Source organism: Anabrus simplex, chromosome 2, assembly GCF_040414725.1.
Source record: "Anabrus simplex isolate iqAnaSimp1 chromosome 2, ASM4041472v1, whole genome shotgun sequence".
Taxonomy (NCBI): Eukaryota; Metazoa; Arthropoda; class Insecta; order Orthoptera; family Tettigoniidae; genus Anabrus; species Anabrus simplex.
In genome coordinates, this window is record NC_090266.1 from 651,818,041 (window position 1) to 651,838,721 (window position 20,681).

At 40.1% G+C, this 20,681-nt stretch overlaps 1 protein-coding gene across 1 annotated transcript in view; it reads left to right on the forward strand.

The window, feature by feature from the left end:
• The window catches only part of Zir (Zizimin-related), a 541,699-nt gene that overhangs the window by 335,892 nt on the left and 185,126 nt on the right, over positions 1-20,681 (forward strand). Inside the window, exons 23-24 of the mRNA XM_067141133.2 lie at positions 4,882-5,063; positions 5,148-5,287. Of these exons, the coding sequence (XP_066997234.1) occupies positions 4,882-5,063; positions 5,148-5,287 (322 nt within the window). The remainder of the gene's footprint in view (positions 1-4,881; positions 5,064-5,147; positions 5,288-20,681) is intronic.

Sequence of the window (20,681 nt, forward strand, 5' to 3'; positions counted from 1 at the left end):
TGCACAGTCTTCAGGGGTATCATTTCAAGGACTTTCTCCATTTAATAAAGTATTGACCTAGTACTTCATTTCTTCTCTGATGCCTTGATCTGTCTTCACCAGGTTCCCATCATCTGTTTCCAATGCGAGGATATTGCCGTGCTCACTTCTTCTATTCTTGACTACTTTATAAAGCAACTTTCTATTACTTTCACAGTCTTCTGTTAGCCTGGCAGTGAACTCACCTCAACACCTTTCCTTTTCTTCTTTAATCAGTCGCTTCACAAATAGTTCCTTGTTCTGGTACTCCTGTGCCAGGTACTGAATTTCATCTTCTTGGTGGACTGATTTCTGTTTTTCGTTATCCAGCCTCTTCTTTGCTACATCTCTTTCTTTCACAGCACTTTTCTCCCTTTCATTCCACCATGGTGTTTCTTTTTTTCCCTGCGTAATTGCACTTCTCTTTCCACGTAGTGATTCAGCTTCTGAAACTAGGGTGTTCTTGAATGAGAGCCACTCTTCTTCTACTCCACTTTTTTCATTCCTCGGTAATTTGGCAGAGGTTTTTTTTTTCTTCTCTTTTTTCTCTCATAGCAACCAAGTCTTTGGCATTTTTTTTGCACTTGATACTCTGCACATGGATGTTCCCAGTGTACGCGACCAAAAGCCGGTGGTCACCATCGACACCTTCACTTGGAATAACCTTAACATCAGTGATGAACTGGCTAGCACATCTATCAGTTTTTATATAGTTTATTACTATCCTCTGCTTCCCATCCCAACTGTAGCGTGTGATTTTATGGCTTTCTCTCTTCTGAAATCAAGAGTTATATATGCTCAGTTTATTCCGTGCGTAGAAGTCTATTAGATTTTGACCCTCCTGGTTTCTGCCACCATAGCCATGGGGGCCTATGATGTCTTTACAGCCATTGCCTATCTGTCCCAACTTGGGCATTCAGGTCTCCCATAATTGTGAAGTTGTCTTCCTTCATTTGATCCTCTAGATCAGAGGTTTCCAAATGGCGGCCCGCGAGAGCATTTTAATAAATTATGTGAAGAATCTGATAAAAAATTAGATGTTGGCTTTTCAGGCGTTTGCTCTGTTAACCAGCGTTTCGTCTTAGGTCTGACACTGGACTCGTCAGAGTGGGATGTGTCAGACCCTACCCACTGACACTGGGGTGTATGCAGGTGAACTTATCAGAAGCCTATTTATGAGGCACAGTCTGATAACTGCATACGGGATATAAAACTCCACAATGGAATTAATGCCCTCCATGGGAACTTAGAATTTCCATTTGGAATTGCTAGGCGGGCATTAATTCCATTGTGGAGTTTTATCTTCCGTATGCAGTTATCAGACTGTGCCTGATAAATAGGCTTCTGATAAGTTCACCTGCATACACCCCAGCGTCAGTGGGTAGGGTCTGACACATCCCACTCTGACGAGTCCAGTGTCAGACCTAAGACGAAACGCTGGTTAATAGAGCAAACGCCTGAAAAGCCAACATTTAATTTTTTAATCAGATTTTTGATATGCTCTATTGGTGGAAAAATATCTAATATCTAATTCCCTCCATGGGAACTTGGAATTTCCATTTGGAATTAATGTGAAGAATAGTTACAAAATAATATTTTATAGGTCGTTGAAAAATGTATTAATTTTTATATGCGTTATAGACCCAAGTCCGAACTACTTCATTCATTTTTAAAAAACTTGATCTGAATGGATTATTTTTCATTTTTAGAAATTTAAAATCCAAATTTCAGATAATAATGATTAGTTTTTACGTACCACTAACTACTTTTGATGTTTTTTGGAGACGCCGAGGTGCCGGAATTTCGTCGCGCAGGAGTTCTTTTATGTGCCAGTAAATCAGTGGAGACGAGGCTGACGTATTTGAACACCTTCGTAATGATCTATGGTCGAGCCTACCAAGTTGGCTTCAGAAGGCCAGCGCCTCAACCATCTGAGCCGCTCAGCCCGGCTCCACATTTCAATCCTTTATGCAATTGTAAAATAATGTTTTACCTAAGTAATTAAAATTATCAAACCTTTATTTCAATTGAATTATGCATATTCTTTTTTCATAATGGTACTTCTGTAGGCATACTATATGCAGAATTTTGCGAAAATTGGCATATTATTCAAGTGCGGCCCGCGAACATGACTGAGGTGTCCAATATGGCCCTCGAGCCCTTGCAAAACGGAAACCCCTCCTCTAGATGTACAAGGAGCTGATGTTTTTCATCTGTAGAACAGTCCGTCTGTGGGGCATATACTTGGACAAAGGTACGGAATACCTGGCCAACACATAATTTCATTATTGATCCTGTCACTCATATAACTTATGTCTTTCTACACATCAAAATATTTGTGGCAAATGAAAGCAACCCCATTTCTGACTTCATTATGGTTCCCACTCCACTACAGTATATAACCATTTTGTAACGTTCCATTTCATCTCACTCAACCCTAAAATCCCAGGTGTGCGTCTATTCATGAGGTCTACAATTTCTTCGCATTTACCAGCTAGGGTGAGGATATTGAGGGTTCCAATTTTGATCTGTTTCTTCCTATGTAATGTCGATCTCTCCCTGCATCTCTGATGGGCTTTGGGTTGTTGGCCATCATAAGTTATGAGTTGCATGAAGAGTTGTTGTTATGTCTGTTAATTTTAACACTTTTACATCCAAGGCTTATTTTGGTTTTGAAAGCAACAAACACATCAACTCTGTTCAGCTGATTTGCTAGGCCCAACACTGTAGAGGATTTTCTGTTGGAGTATTCTCCTTAGCCTTTCGCAGTCCCCTGCCACACCTGCAAGGCAGCTACATTTTTGTGAATTTGTGTGGCATTTCCTACCGAAAGGGTTCACCAAGTCTCCTGAGGGAAAATTACTCCGCCCTTAGCCGTTTGTTCTCCCTTAGTATGTCGGGTTTGGTACTGGCCACCCAAACCTCGGTCCGACTCGTTGGCTGAATGGCCAGCGTACTGGCCTTTGATTCAGAGGGTCCCGGGTTTGATTACTGATTGGTTCGGGGATTTTAACCTTCATTGGTTAATTCCAGTGGCTCGGGGGCTGGGCGTTTGGGCTGTCCCCAACATCCCTGCAACTCACATACCAAACATAACACTATCCTCCACCAAAATAACACACAGTTACCTACACATTGTAGATGCCGCCCACCGTCATCAGAGGGTCTGCCTTACAAGAGGTGTACTCAGCTAGAAATAGCCACACAAAATTATTATTATCCACCCCTCGGCCGGACTGTCGCAGGTAGTACCATCTACTGTCACGTACGGTAGCAGGGTGTTCCTGACCTGATCGTCAGGTGTAAATTGTGGTTATTACTCTCCAAAGAAAAGACTGGTTCAAGGTATCCTTTTATTATGTTTATTCTTAAACATTCATCCGTCAGAGCATGCCTCTTTCTATGATTAGAGCCCTGCATGGATGCAGATGTCCGTAGATTTATCCGCGGATATCCGCAAAGTTAGTGTCTTGGCGGATACAAACTGTCTGCCAGTGCGGATAATTTTGCTGGTAATTTCTAAATAATGACGGTTATTGATTTTCAGTCAGGTATACTCTTATTTTTGCTTGTAGTTAGGCGACCCTTGACAGTGGTATGCGAGAACAGTGATATATAAAGAACCTTGAGACCATAAAGCTGTAAATCTGACCTAAGCCTAACTGGCTTCTGCCCGCAGTTAATGGAAGGAAGGAACAAAGGTTACTACCGCAAAGGTCACTACGTCAGTAGTTGTCGCAAAAAACTGTGACTGTAGGGGTTCTGGTGTTAACAGATCTATCCGTTTCAATACCCTGGTTATAATATACTGTAGATATTATTTTGTATATCCGGGCAGGGCTCTATGATTCAGGCTTTTAAGCGTCTTTTATGGCTTCATATGTTGGCTTCTAGAAAATTTAAAATAATTTTTGTCATATCCGTTGCCTGCTTGCATGAATCTGGAGCATTGCTGTTACTTCAAAACTTTGTGACTTCCAAATACATCTTTACACTTTACAGGAAGCCTTTTCTTGTAACTATACTGCAAGTGAGATTGTCCCCTCCATGAAATAGCATCTCTGTAGTCTGTGTCTGGTTCTTGGTTGTGTTGGAGTAATTTTTATGAAGTAAACATATTTTGGCCTGGCTCAAGGGATATTTAATGCAGTGAAATTTTCCATGGGGCATAGGATATTGAGTGGGTGGTATAGCACAGCAGTATAGCAGTTGCTAGGTTGGGCAGTTCTGAGTAGCCTTTTGAGGCCAAAACATCTCCCAGTTGACACAAACTATGACTACTCACTAGCATTAGGTTCTCTTGTAACACCTACTCCATTGATACCTTTCTGGTGAAATGGCAGAGTGCTTGTCTAGAAAATAGGAAATGTTTGTGCTTGAGTTCCATTTTGTCAGTTTGTTCTCTTTAGAAATTACTTCATTCCAGTATATGGGAAATTAGTCTTTAGCAAAATAAAATTGATGTCTCAGTTATTTTTGGAGCACTGATATCTAAAGTAGGTATATTGGAGTACTGTGATTGATGGCTGGTCGGTGGAGTTATGAGTTTGGGAGTAATGGTGATTGTAGTAATAGATTTCCTTTAAAACTGTTTTGCTTGCTCATATTTAATCCATATTTCAAAGAAAAGGTATGTACATTTAACAGGCTGAATGTCTGGTGGTCTGCTCAAGGTTCTTTTTCTCAGATGTCTCTGATTCTAGCAGAATCTTTTGTTTTGTGTTTGATTGATTGATTGATTGATTGATTGATTGATTGATTGATTGATTGATTGATTGATTGATTGATTGATGAAATTTAAGGGGTATTTATTGGAATCATATGTTACTTGTGAATGTATGATATCAAAAGCTAATTTTTCAGAAATCCAACTCTTCATTCCAAGGTTGTGAATTTGGTGCGAAATCTGATGACAAGTCATGACTGTGATCCTCGTTTTGCTGAGCCTGAGTGCAAAGCGCGAGTAGCTGCCTTGTACCTACCTCTTCTTGGTATAGCAATGGATTCATTGCCTCAGTTATATGGCTATCATTTGGAGTCAAGAGGTACAGTAATTTTGATTCTACTTTATCCTTTCCGACAGATTTAAGTTTAGTGTGTTTGAACAATTGCCTTGTGATACATTGCAGGTCGAATGCTTCTGTCACCAGGAATGGATAACATTGACACTCAGAATGGTATTGATCATTCAGTAGCTATGGCCATTGCAGGAACTACTGTCATGAATAACAAATCTTGTGGTACGGATTCACCTCAACAGTTTCTCCAGGTATGTTGTGATTACCAATGAAAAATATTGTACAAATTTCAAACATAGGAAGGGGAAATGGAACCATTTAACACACTGCTGACAGCGCGCTCCTCACACTGCCCATCCCTTGTGCCTGGCCGGTTCTGTAGTAACTTAATACAATGGCACATACATAGAATCAACACAGCCTGGCTTTACTAACTTTGTGCTGATTGTGATAACATTTACTGAAAACCTTCTCAAGAAGTCCTAATAATATTTTCTGGTATGGTAAGTTGTGTAAAAATGACCTCACTAAAGGGATACACAGGGCATTTTGTACAGATCTGAAGGGTGTATATCTTCAGCATCACTACTCACACTTTCAACAATGGAGCTTTCAGTATCGACCTCTCATTCTCAACGATACTTGGACATGATATAGATGTTGATTCCCTTCCCTATGGGAATCAACATCTATATCATCTGATGGCCAGGCAGGCATCAGTTTTTGAAAATGGGACAAAGTCTCTCATAGTGCATTGGCACTGCCGGTGGCTCCAAGTAGCCTACGCAGTGGCCTCCATGGATTCACTAACCATGCGTCTTGGTGGGTGCGCTACTTACAAACTGATGAGCCCAATTTAGCACACTGGGACAAAACGCTGGTAACCAGGAATGAGTTAGCAGAAAAATTTATAATGTCCAATAAGGGACCAACTATATTGGTATTACTTGGACATTCCGGATAATTATCCGCATACAGTTCGTTAAATATTTTGCCCGGATCTAAATATGCAGTCAGTCTGGGAAGCATCATCTTATCCAGCACATGGCTCTTTGAATGGCGTAAACATGAGGTTGGGAAACAAAGAAAATAAATAAATAATAATAATGCTATTTGCTTTACCTCCCACTAACTACTTTTACGTTTTTCAGAGACACCAAGGTGCCAGAATTTTGTCCCGCAGAAGTTCTTTTACATGCCAGTAAATCTACCGACATGAGGCTGATGTATTTGAGCATCTTCAAATACCACCGGACTGAGCCAGGATCAAACCTGCCAAGTTGGGGTTAGAAGGCCAGCACCTCAACCGTCTGAGCCACTCAGCCCGGCACAAAGAAAATTAATCATAAAACAGAAGAAGAACGAAAGGTAGAGGTAGCACGGAATAAAAAACCTTCAACACCGAGATTCTATCAACCTTGACCTATAGCTGGGTTTTTTTTTACGTCACACCGACACAGATAGGTCTTATGACGACGATGGGATAGGAAAGGCCTAGGAATGGGAAGGAACCGGCCATGGCCTTAATTAAGGTACAACCCCAACATTTGCCTGGTGTGAGAATGGGAAACCATGGAAAACCATCTTCAGGGCTGCCGGCAGTGGGGTTCGAACCCACTATCTCCCAATTACTGTATATTGGCCGCACTTAAGCAACTGCAGCTATCAAGCTCGGTTTAGCTGGTTTTATAATTTCCAACAGATTTCACTGACTGTACAAACATACCTGCCAAATTTCTTGATTTAGACGGGAGATTCCTGATTTTCGGCAGTTTTTCCACGCCATCTCTCCACTGACAGCTCTGAACATAGCACTTATTGCAAGTAATCATTGCAAGTAATCAATATCATTATGAGTCCATATTGAAATTCAATGTACTTCTTAAAATTACAAATTAAATTTATTATATCATCCACCTATTCAATACATTAAAATCCTTGTGATTGGATTCAAACTCTGTTACATTTTGCGACATGTTTCGCCTGTATTTCAAGCATCATCAGCCAGCATATCACCTCCAAGTTAGATCAGGATCCTGATATTGTTCTTACTGTACATGAGACTATCACATCGTTTAAAATCTTAAAAACTACTTATAATTTTATTTAATAGGTTTACAAACAGCTGTGGTAAATTTAAAAATATAAACAATCAATAGCTAGGCTTACTTCATATACAGTAAGAACAATATCAGGATCCTGATCTAACCTAGGCATGATATGCTGGCTGATGATGCCTGAAATACAGGCGAAACATGTCCCAAAATGTAATGAAGTTTGAAACCTAATCACAAGGATTTTATTGTATTGAACAGGTGGATGATATAATAAATTCATTTGTAATTTTAAGAAGTACATACAACTTAGTCGAGCATGTGGTCTCCTTTCTCCCAAGTCTTCCGAGCCCAAACTTTGCAACATTTTTGTAACGCTACTCTTTTGTCAGAAATCACTCGGAACAAATCGAACTGCTTTGCTGTGGATTTTTTCCATTTCTTGAATCAAGTAATCCTGGTCAGGGTCCCATACACTGGAACCATACTCAAGTTGAGGATTTACTAGAGACTTCTATGCCCTCTCCTTTACATCCTTACTACAACACCTTAACACCCTCATAACCATGTCCAGAGGTCTGTACCCTTTATTTACAATCCCATTTATGTGATTACCCCAATGAAGATCTTTCCTTATATTAACACCTAGGTACCTACAATGATCCCCAAAAAGGAACTTTCACCCCATCAATGCAGTAATTAAAACTGAGAGGACTTTCCCTATTTGTGAAACTCACAACCTGACTTTTCACCCCGTTTATCATCATACCATTGCCTGCTGTCCATCTCACAACATTATCAAGGTCATTTTGCAGTTGCTCACAATCTTGTAACTTATTTATTATTCTATACAGAATAACATCATCCTCAAAAAGCCGTATCTCTGATTCCACTTCTTTACTCATATCATTTGTATATATGCGAAAACATAAAGGTCCAGTAATACTGCCTTGAGGAATTCCCTTCTTAATTATTACATGGTCAGGTAAATCTTTGCGTACTCTAATTTTCTGAGATCTATTTTCTAGAAATATAGCAACTCATTCAGTCACTCTTTTATCTAGTCCAATTGCACTCATTTTTGCCAGTAGTCTCCCATGATCTACCCTATCAAATGCCTTAGATCAATCGTGATACAGTCCATTTGACTTCCTAAATCCAAGATATCTGCTATATCTAGCTGGAAACCTACAAGTTGAGCTTCAGTGCCTTTCCCAAACCTGAACTGCCTTCTATCGAACCAGTTATTAAGTTTGCAAACATTTCTAATATAGTCAGTAGTATTTAGGTTATGTGTTCTCCCAGGATGGTAATATAGTAAGTGCTAATGGAGTGAGCTCGCAGTTGCGTTCAACAGTATTCTGTAAGAAGGAATTCAGTTCCCGGATGAAACTATCTTTACATCGGTCTGTTTTCAGATCAACTTTGCTTTACGGGAGTGAAAGCTTGGTGGACTCAGGATATCTTATTGATAAGTTAGAAGTAACAGACATGGAAGTAGCGAGAATGATTGCTGATAAAAACAGGTGGGAACAATGGCAGGAGGGAACTCAGAATGAGGAGATAAAAGCTAAGTTAGGAATGAACTGGATGGATGAAGCTGTACGCATAAAACGGCTTTGGTTGTGGGGTCATGTGAGGCGAATGGAGGAGAATAGTCTACCTAGGAGAATAATGGACTCTGTTATTGAGGGTAAGAAAGGTAGAGGGAGACCAAGACGATGATGGTTAGACTCAGTTTCTAACGATTTAATGTTAGAGCTATAGAACTAAATGAGGCCACGGTACTAGTTGCAAATAGAGGATTGTAGCGATGTTTAGTAAATTCACGGAGACTTGCAGACTGAACGTTGAAAGGTCTAATGGTCTATAGTGATAATGTATGTTGGCAAATGAATTCACAAGTAGTACATGTTTCTTTTAGATTGACTAAACGTCATCAGCTCAGCTACACTTTTTGGTTTATGTAGAAATTCTAAAAGTAAAGAGACATACAATTCCATATGAATCTTTAAAAGACCTCTAATATGTTAAAAACTTTTGGTTAGATCTTTAAAAACAAAGGGCTCAGGAGAGGGGTGATTGAGGGAAGTTAAGAACATAGTTATGACTTTGTTCTTTTCTGTGTTCCCATAACTTGGAACATAGAATGTGAACTGTCTTCTTATGGCACCATGTTTGAACTGGAAATTCGTAGTTTCATCTTGTACGTTGAGGCTAATGATATTTGTGGTGGGATTTAATGTTACTTCAAGAATTCAAAAGTTTGTGCAACACCTATTTGTGCATCGAATGGTTAGTTGGTTTGCGATACCACCTGCAACCAAGAGAGAAAAGATATGGGAGTGTTGGTGTTATATTTAACCCTCCTCCTTGGTTAACTTGTGTTAGAACATGTCAAACTTACCCCGATATAGAAATGTTGCCCCATGTTCTTACTACATTGGGAGTGGTCCAGCACTCGAAGCTGCAGTTTTTAACCTGGTGTGATATTGACGTGTGTTCGTCGGGGCCTGCTTGCTAGTGCGGCAAGTTAAGGAGAAGGAGGAGGAGGAGGTGTGTCCACCTCATCATTATTTGCTGTCGTTTTTTGAGTAGAGGGGACGTGTGTATTCATTGGGGCCTGCTTGCTAGTACGGCAAGTTGAGGAGAGGGGAGGAGGAGGAGGCGTGTCTGCTTTGTCATTACTTGCTCTCGTCTTTAGATTATTCATTAGTTTTCCTTTGTAAATCTATAGCCTGAACTTTTTTTTTTTTGCTAGTTGTTTTACGTCGCTCCGACACAGATAGGTCTTACGGCGACAAAAAGCCTGAACTGACCATATGGACTCCCATAGAAAACCTATTTCTTTCAGCGTTGACATGCTCTTGATATCTTATAGTGAAATTTCGTTCTGACTGTTGTATAACTTTTTTTGATCATGGTTAATGCGAAGGTGGTTTTTCTGTATATTTTAAATGTGAAACTATCATTCTTCCAAACCGTAGTGATATCAGGAAATTCAAAGAAGCATCATTTTTGTCCTCCAAAGTAAATTTTATATTTGAGTCTAACGTGTTAAGGGTGTTCAGAATATTGTTGCTATTGTTACGCCTATGGTCTATAATTACGTACATGTCGTCCAGGTAACGTACCCATAATTAATAATGAAACCTTTAACCCTTTCAAGTCCTTCGTCATGCATGGCGTGACATTCCCTTTTACGAGTTGCAGTCCACTGTCACGCGTGGCATGACATTTCTCTCATAGCTTATATAATTCGCCATAACGAACATACCTTCTATACTTGCCTGCCATCTGCTGCTTGAACGTTGGAACTAACGATTTCAAATGTCTTCAGCACATGGCTGTACTCGAGATACACAAATAGATGAGTGTAAAATCTATGATCTGTGACCACGAAGTAAACAAACATGACTGCTTCCTCTTCGAAGAAAGCAAAGTTATGTGACGAAGAAATATTGTTGTGTGTGTATGAAAGTGATGAAATAAATGTTAGTGATAGTGAATTTGAAGATGTAATAGTGGAGAGTGAATCATGATTATGCAGGTGATAATAATGAGGATAGTGATGAACCGGTTATAGAAGGGGAACCTGATGCTGTGCAGGATGCCCGTGATAGTTGGAGAAAACTTATCAGTAGAAAGAGCAACCTCAGACAGCAGTGTAAGTAGTCATGGATTTTTGTGTCATGTTAGGCCAGTGCCAGAGAAACTCATTGATTTCTTTCAGTTATTTTTTACTGATGAACTAATTCATGAAATTGTAAGAGAAACCATTAAGTATGCTGCTGAGAAGTTAGCCTATAAGTTACTGCAGAAACATTCTGTTTGGAATAATTGACAAGAGGTAACTGTAACTGAAATGAAAGCCTATTTCAGTGTGATTTTGAATATGGGTTTAAATCCAAAACTGGTTATCAAAGATTATTTCTCAAAAGAATGGTTGGACCACGCCCCTTTCTTCCCTAGTGTGTTTTCTCATGAAAGATTCCTACATATCCACTGGATGTTGCATGTAGGTTCCAGTAGTCCCCAAGGAAGTAAGGGGATGGCAAGTAGAAAGAAAAAAGTAGGAAATATAGTGTCATACGTGAAGACAAAGTTTCTAGACCATTTCATTCCCGGTAGAGATGTGGCGGAAGACGAAAGCACTGTACCTGTCAAGGGCAGGATAGCTTTCAAGACATACAGTACTCAGAAGCCTACTAAATGGAGAATGCATTTTGGTCTAGGAGATTGTGAGACTGGATGTGTGTGTTGTTTTGAGCCATATTATGGCCAGGTTACAACAAGAGGTTTGGACCGTTAAAGATGATTCAGTAATGGCACTTGCATGACATGTTTTTTTTTTGTTTTTTTTGCTTTATGTCGCACCGACACAGGTCTTATGGCGACGATGGGATAAGAAAGACCTAGGAGTTGGAAGGAGGCGGCTGTAGCCTTAATTGTACAGCCCCAGCATTTGCCTGGTGTGAAAATGGGAAACCACAGGAAGCCATCTTCAGAGCTGCCGACAGTAGGATTTGAACCCACTATCTCCCGGATGCAAGCTCACAGCCGCGTGCCCCTGACCACATGGCCAACTCGCCGCAGACTGTGCAGCAAACAACCAGAATTTGGATGTGTGACATTGAGAAACCTAAAGCAATTGTGGAATACACAATGAAAATGGGACCAGTTGACCGTGCAGACCACTATACTTCAAGCTACAATTTTTGCAGGAAATCACTGAAATGGTGGAGAAAGATGTTTTCCTGGCTGTTGGAAGTTTGCGTTGTAAACAGCTTCATTCTTTTCAATCTTGTGTAAGATACTGAACAGCAAACAAAATGGCAACATAAGACATTCAGGGAAACATCTGATGAGAGACCTTGTCGGGTCAACCAGAAATAAAGTCAAAATAGGGAGGCCATCTGCGAGTATGCAGCAAGAAGAGAGACTAAATGTGTTTCCGCATTTCCTAGGGCAGTCAGATAAGTGCCAAAATAAAAACTGTGCAGTTTGCAGTGACCGCAAGGTACCTAGAGGGAGGAAATTCACTGTATACTTTTGCAAGACATGTAGCAAGAACCCAGGAGTCCATCCTACTACATGCTTCGAGAGGTATCACACTCTGAAGGAGTATCGCCTTTGATGTAATGGTAAGCAGTAAGAAACTATTTTTGTCACTTGTAATTTGGTGTGATGTTATATCTTGTGTACTTATTTACTTCATTATGGCTGGAAAGAAAAGGCAGACCTGGTAGAGCAATTATTATTAGTTACCCAGGATTGGAAAGGGATTTTGCAATGATCTTCGTATATTCTAGATGATGCAGATATATTCCTGCTAAAATGCCTGAGGCCAGGGCTCCCATGGGAAGGCCTTTTAGCTGATAAATCTTGGAACTAAAGGAAAAATAATTGTTATCCAACACGAATTTAAGAATATTTATGAAATCTTTGATTTCATGTATACTTGCTCGTTTATGTTCTAATAAATTCTTTCTTGTGATTTTTAGTGTCTCGTCTTTGGAAATATTAGTATACATGTCTCGTATGTCGAAAGAGCATGTTATATGGAAAGAAATGAAATGAAATTCCTGGATTAATTTACAAAAATCTATTGAATTCTTAATAGGAGTTTTGTTGTAGAACACGTGTTGTTTTTTTTTTGTTTTTTTTTTTTTCCCAGTTGCTTTACGTTGCACCGACACAGATAGGTCTTATGGGGACGATGGGACAGGAAAGGGCTAGGAGTGGGAAGGAAGTGGCCATGGCCTTAATTAATGTACAGCCCCAGCATTTGCCTGGTGTGTAAATGGGAAACCATGGGAAACCATTTTCAGGGCTGCCGACAGTGGGGTTCGAACCCACTATCTCCCGAATACTGGATACTGGCCGCACTTAAGCAACTGCAGCTATCGAACAGGGAGCACGTAATTGTGTATTAGGAAATTATGTATAAATTGGGATGTTTTATATGTTGGATTATTATAGAAATTTATGATGGGTCTGATCGGTATGTTTTTTTTGTGCAATTTAGGTAAGGCCCTAGCCCTTGGGAGTCCCTGTTTCATATTTATAAGTTTCTGTGTTCCATGATCATTAAGGATAAAGGACACTTTCTTGAGTAGTCCCTTTAACTTTTTCCGCACCGAGCTCGATAGCTGCAGGCGCTTAAGTGCGGCTAGTATCCAGTAGGTAATACTAAATTCCCCATGAAGGGAATTAGATATTTTTCCACCAATAGAGCATATCAAAAATCAGATCAAAGTTAGATGTATGGCTTTTCAGGCGTTTGCTCTATTAACCAGCATTTCGTCTTAGGTCTGACACTAGACTTGTCAGAGTGGGATGTGTCAGACCCTACCCACTGATGCTGGGGTGTATGCAGGTGAACTTATTAGAAGCCTCTTATGTGGCACAGTCTGATAACTGCATACGGGAGATAAAACTCCACAATGGAATTAATGCCCGCCTAGCAATTCCAAATGGTAATACTAAATTCCCATGAAGGGAATTAGATATTTTTCCACCAATAGAGCATATCAAAAATCAGATCAAAGTTAGATGTATGGCTTTTCAGGCGTTTGCTCTATTAACCAGCATTTCGTCTTAGGTCTGACACTAGACTCGTCAGAGTGGGATGTGTCAGACCCTACCCACTGATGCTGGGGTGTATGCAGGTGAACTTATCAGAAGCCTCTTATGTGGCACAGTCTGATAACAGCATACGGGAGATAAAACTCCACAATGGAATTAATGCCCGCCTAGCAATTCCAAATTGTAATACTAAATTCCCATGAAGGGAATTAGATATTTTTCCACCAATAGAGCATATCAAAAATCAGATCAAAGTTAGATGTATGGCTTTTCAGGCGTTTGCTCTATTAACCAGCATTTCGTCTTAGGTCTGACACTAGACTCGTCAGAGTGGGATGTGTCAGACCCTACCCACTGATGCTGGGGTGTATGCAGGTGAACTTATCAGAAGCCTCTTATGTGGCACAGTCTGATAACTGCATACGGGAGATAAAACTCCACAATGGAATTAATGCCCGCCTAGCAATTCCAAATGGTAATACTAAATTCCCATGAAGGGAATTAGATATTTTTCCACCAATAGAGCATATCAAAAATCAGATCAAAGTTAGATGTATGGCTTTTCAGGCGTTTGCTCTATTAACCAGCATTTCGTCTTAGGTCTGACACTAGACTCGTCAGAGTGGGATGTGTCAGACCCTACCCACTGATGCTGGGGTGTATGCAGGTGAACTTATCAGAAGCCTCTTATGTGGCACAGTCTGATAACTGCATACGGGAGATAAAACTCCACAATGGAATTAATGCCCGCCTAGCAATTCCAAATGGTAATACTAAATTCCCATGAAGGGAATTAGATATTTTTCCACCAATAGAGCATATCAAAAATCAGATCAAAGTTAGATGTATGGCTTTTCAGGCGTTTGCTCTATTAACCAGCATTTCGTCTTAGGTCTGACACTAGACTCGTCAGAGTGGGATGTGTCAGACCCTACCCACTGATGCTGGGGTGTATGCAGGTGAACTTATCAGAAGCCTCTTATGTGGCACAGTCTGATAACTGCATACGGGAGATAAAACTCCACAATGGAATTAATGCCCGCCTAGCAATTCCAAATGGTAATACTAAATTCCCATGAAGGGAATTAGATATTTTTCCACCAATAGAGCATATCAAAAATCAGATCAAAGTTAGATGTATGGCTTTTCAGGCGTTTGCTCTATTAACCAGCATTTCGTCTTAGGTCTGACACTAGACTCGTCAGAGTGGGATGTGTCAGACCCTACCCACTGATGCTGGGGTGTATGCAGGTGAACTTATCAGAAGCCTCTTATGTGGCACAGTCTGATAACTGCATACGGGAGATAAAACTCCACAATGGAATTAATGCCCGCCTAGCAATTCCAAATGGTAATACTAAATTCCCATGAAGGGAATTAGATATTTTTCCACCAATAGAGCATATCAAAAATCAGATCAAAGTTAGATGTATGGCTTTTCAGGCGTTTGCTCTATTAACCAGCATTTCGTCTTAGGTCTGACACTAGACTCGTCAGAGTGGGATGTGTCAGACCCTACCCACTGATGCTGGGGTGTATGCAGGTGAACTTATCAGAAGCCTCTTATGTGGCACAGTCTGATAACTGCATACGGGAGATAAAACTCCACAATGGAATTAATGCCCGCCTAGCAATTCCAAATGGTAATACTAAATTCCCATGAAGGGAATTAGATATTTTTCCACCAATAGAGCATATCAAAAATCAGATCAAAGTTAGATGTATGGCTTTTCAGGCGTTTGCTCTATTAACCAGCATTTCGTCTTAGGTCTGACACTAGACTCGTCAGAGTGGGATGTGTCAGACCCTACCCACTGATGCTGGGGTGTATGCAGGTGAACTTATCAGAAGCCTCTTATGTGGCACAGTCTGATAACTGCATACGGGAGATAAAACTCCACAATGGAATTAATGCCCGCCTAGCAATTCCAAATGGTAATACTAAATTCCCATGAAGGGAATTAGATATTTTTCCACCAATAGAGCATATCAAAAATCAGATCAAAGTTAGATGTATGGCTTTTCAGGCGTTTGCTCTATTAACCAGCATTTCGTCTTAGGTCTGACACTAGACTCGTCAGAGTGGGATGTGTCAGACCCTATCCACTGATGCTGGGGTGTATGCAGGTGAACTTATCAGAAGCCTCTTATGTGGCACAGTCTGATAACTGCATACGGGAGGTAAAACTCCACAATGGAATTAATGCCCGCCTAGCAATTCCAAATGGTAATACTAAATTCCCATGAAGGGAATTAGATATTTTTCCACCAATAGAGCATATCAAAAATCAGATCAAAGTTAGATGTATGGCTTTTCAGGCGTTTGCTCTATTAACCAGCATTTCGTCTTAGGTCTGACACTAGACTCGTCAGAGTGGGATGTGTCAGACCCTACCCACTGATGCTGGGGTGTGTGCAGGTGAACTTATCAGAAGCCTCTTATGTGGCACAGTCTGATAACTGCATACGGGAGATAAAACTCCACAATGGAATTAATGCCCGCCTAGCAATTCCAAATGGTAATACTAAATTCCCATGAAGGGAATTAGATATTTTTCCACCAATAGAGCATATCAAAAATCAGATCAAAGTTAGATGTATGGCTTTTCAGGCGTTTGCTCTATTAACCAGCATTTCGTCTTAGGTCTGACACTAGACTCGTCAGAGTGGGATGTGTCAGACCCTACCCACTGATGCTGGGGTGTATGCAGGTGAACTTATCAGAAGCCTCTTATGTGGCACAGTCTGATAACTGCATACGGGAGATAAAACTCCACAATGGAATTAATGCCCGCCTAGCAATTCCAAATGGTAATACTAAATTCCCATGAAGGGAATTAGATATTTTTCCACCAATAGAGCATATCAAAAATCAGATCAAAGTTAGATGTATGGCTTTTCAGGCGTTTGCTCTATTAACCAGCATTTCGTCTTAGGTCTGACACTAGACTCGTCTATTGGTGGAAAAATATCTAATTCCCTTCATGGGAATTTAGTATTACCATTTGGAATTGCTAGGCGGGCATTAATTCCATTGTGGAGTTTTATCTCCCGTATGCAGTTATCAGACTGTGCCACATAAGAGGCTTCTGATAAGTTCACCTGCATACACCCCAGCATCAGTGGGTAGGGTCTGACACATCCCACTCTGACGAGTCTAGTGTCAGACCTAAGACGAAATGCTGGTTAATAGAGCAAACGCCTGAAAAGCCATACATCTAACTTTGATCTGATTTTTGATATGCTCTATTGGTGGAAAAATATCTAATTCCCTTCATGGGAATTTAGTATTACCATTTGGAATTGCTAGGCGGGCATTAATTCCATTGTGGAGTTTTATCTCCCGTATGCAGTTATCAGACTGTGCCACATAAGAGGCTTCTGATAAGTTCACCTGCATACACCCCAGCATCAGTGGGTAGGGTCTGACACATCCCACTCTGACGAGTCTAGTGTCAGACCTAAGACGAAATGCTGGTTAATAGAGCAAACGCCTGAAAAGCCATACATCTAACTTTGATCTGATTTTGATATGCTCTATTGGTGGAAAAATATCTAATTCCCTTCATGGGAATTTAGTATTACCATTTGGAATTGCTAGGCGGGCATTAATTCCATTGTGGAGTTTTATCTCCCGTATGCAGTTATCAGACTGTGCCACATAAGAGGCTTCTGATAAGTTCACCTGCATACACCCCAGCATCAGTGGGTAGGGTCTGACACATCCCACTCTGACGAGTCTAGTGTCAGACCTAAGACGAAATGCTGGTTAATAGAGCAAACGCCTGAAAAGCCATACATCTAACTTTGATCTGATAGTATCCAGTAATCGGGAGATAGTGGGTTCGAGCCCCACTGTCGGCAGCCCTGAAGATGGTTTTCCGTGGTTTCCCATTTTCACACTAGGTAAATGCCGGGGCTGTACCTTAATTAAGGCCACGGCTGCTTCCTTCCAATTCCTAGGCCTTTCCTATCCCATCGTCGTCATAAGACATATCTGTGTCGGTACGACATAAAACAAAATAGCAAAAAAACTTTTTCTGCATACGTAAAGTAGGGTCTTTGTCCACAATACTAAATGTGTTGTTATTAAAAACCGCGTCTGTTTTTTCACTGTAATCAGCCTTATCTAGTATCACTACAGTTCCTCCCTTGTCTGCCTTCGTATCTACTACATCGCCTTGTTTAATTTTTAATTGGGGGTCTTTATTTACTTTGGTATTGCCCCGAGACATAATTAGATCATTAAGTAGAGTAGGGATTTTCTTTTTAACTTCATAACATAAATTATTTTGAACTTCTTCTGGAAGAGATTCAGTGGCAGTTTCTGTTTCTGTTAGTGTTATGATTAAACCTTTTTTCCTATTTGTACTTGGCCAGTTGAAATACGAACCTTGACCTAGTATGTGAGTATTTCCCTCTGTAAAAACGGTTGTAGATAGATTTTTTACTGGGGTTGAATTGGGTCGCAGCGTTTTTTTTTTTTTCTTTGAAATGTTATTTCTTAGACCCTCTAACTTTTTATTCAGAGTTTCCTGCTTCTTATGTTATATATTATTCATTTTCTCTATCATACGCCTTTGGAAAGAATCCCATTCAAATGGTAGTAAGAAGGTAGGGGCAGACATGAACTAGGTACATTTTGTGATTAAGGAATTATTTCTTTGTTTTTGCCCAGTTGCTTTATGTCGCACCGACACAGATAGGTCTTATGGCGATGATGGGCCAGGAAAGGCCTAGGAATGGGAAGGAAGCGGCCGTGGCCTTAATTAATGTACAGCCCCAGCATTTGCCTGGTCTGAAAATGGGAAACCACGGAAAACCATTTCCAGGGCTGCCGACAGTGGGGTTCGAACCCACTATCTCCCGGATGCGAGCTCACAGCTGCGCGCTCCTAACCGCACGGCCAACTCACCCGGTAGGAATTGTTTCTTTGTATACATGAACTCTACCTCCCTTCTTAAGCAAATTTGCTTAACGTTTCTATGGCCAAGGCAAAATAAATATTATCGGTTAGGTGGAAGAGTTTCTTTGCTTGATTGATTGATCTATCGATACTGACCTTGAAGTGGATGGTTTGCAATACAAATGCCTACCAGGCAAGAAAAGATGTAAACACCTATTTTAAATTAAAATTGAAACTAGCAAAAGTAAACAAAGACATAACTTTTTTTAATGAATGTCTTAAAAGCAATCTTGCACCCAAAATTTTAATCTAATACAAAGAAAAATCATTCATTCCAAACATCAAGTCACGACCCAAAGAAAGGCAGCCTTCCATGGCATCCTATCCTATACTAATCTCTTCATTTCTACATAACTACATCCTACATCTGCTTTAATCTGCTTGTTATAGTCATACCTTGGTCTACCCCTGCCTACACTTCCTTAAAAAAAACCTGAACAATTCCTGAGTGTCTTAAGATGTGTCTTACCATTATATCTCTTCTTCTGGTCAAGTTTATCCAAATCTATCTCCTCACACCAAATTGATCCACTATCTTTCTTTTGTGATTTGATCTACCCATCCCACCTTCAGTATTCTTCTGTAACACCACATTTCAAAAGCTTCTGTTTTCTTTCTTAGCTACTCGTTATCCATGTTTTACTTCCAAACAATGGCACGCTCCAGAAAAATTTCTTCAAAAACATCTTTGTAATTCCTATATCAGTGTTCGAAGTGAGCATTTCTTTTGTTAAGAAAGGCCGTCTTTGCTTGTGCTAGTCGGCATTTTATCTCCTCTTTACTTCTGCCATCTTTAGTCATTTTACTACCCAAATAAGAATTAAGTGAGAATATTCATCTATAATCGAACCTCAATACCTCGAACCTCCATTTTCGAATTTTCAGTATCTCGAAATAACTTAAATATCCTGGCCGTTTTCCCTATTCTTCACATGTATTTATTTCTCTGTCACTCGAAATTCGGTTACACGAATTTTGCAATTTCTCGAAGCAAACATTTCCTCCCTTGAAGCAAAAAATACTGTGTAATTCGAATTTTGTACAATATTAACTGTGCAATGTGGCATTTGTGGTTTGTGAGGAACAGTTAACAAGTAAAGAAAGGGTTACAATGATGCTGAGAGCTAATATGATGGGAACCGGAAAACTAAAACTTCTAATGATCAGAAAATTGGCGAAGCCTTGCTGTTTCTCGGGTGTGAATACATTACTGGTTATGTACGAAAGCAACCCCGAGGTCCGGGAAAACAGGCTGTATGTATGAATCTCGACTGCGTGGTGTTGACAAGAAGTTTCAAAGTGAAGGGAGGAAAGGTTAACCGTAACAAACAGAAGAGACTAACAGATTTTTCCCAAACGTGTTAACAGAGGTATGTTTCTTGTTTCACCACTGCATGTACTGTATCCTATAATACTATAATAAGGGTTATAATTAAAGTGATGGCATAAAGTACGAGTTTGTATGTTTTTAAGTACTGTTAAATTTAATGTATTCATTATAAGCCCGTGCATACATATGATTCGATTATGTGCTATACATGCTCTAAAACGATATTTTCTATATCTCGAAATTTCGATAACCCGAAGTAAAATTTAGCTCCCGAGGTGGTTCGAGATATCGAGGTTCCTGATTTCATTGTGTTAATCTAATATTATCTGCATCGCCTGACTTAGTTCAACTTTTGTTTTGGACTTATTTATTTTCAATTTTTACTCCTTTCCCAAGTCTCCGCCCATACCATTCAGCAATTTCCCCATATCTTCTGCAGTCTCGGGTAAAATAACAATATCATCAGCAAATCTCAGGGTTTTGACTTCCTCTCCTCGGATTGTGATTCCCTTTCCAAATTCCTCTTTGATTTTGTTTACCGCCTGTTCTATATAAACATTGAAAAGGAGGGCGGACAAACTGCAGCCTTGACACACTCCTTTCTGGATTGCTGCTTTTTTTTCTAAGCCCTCTATCCTTATCACTGCAGACTGATTTTTATGTAGATTGTAGATAACTCTTCATTCTGGTATCTGATCCCGATCACT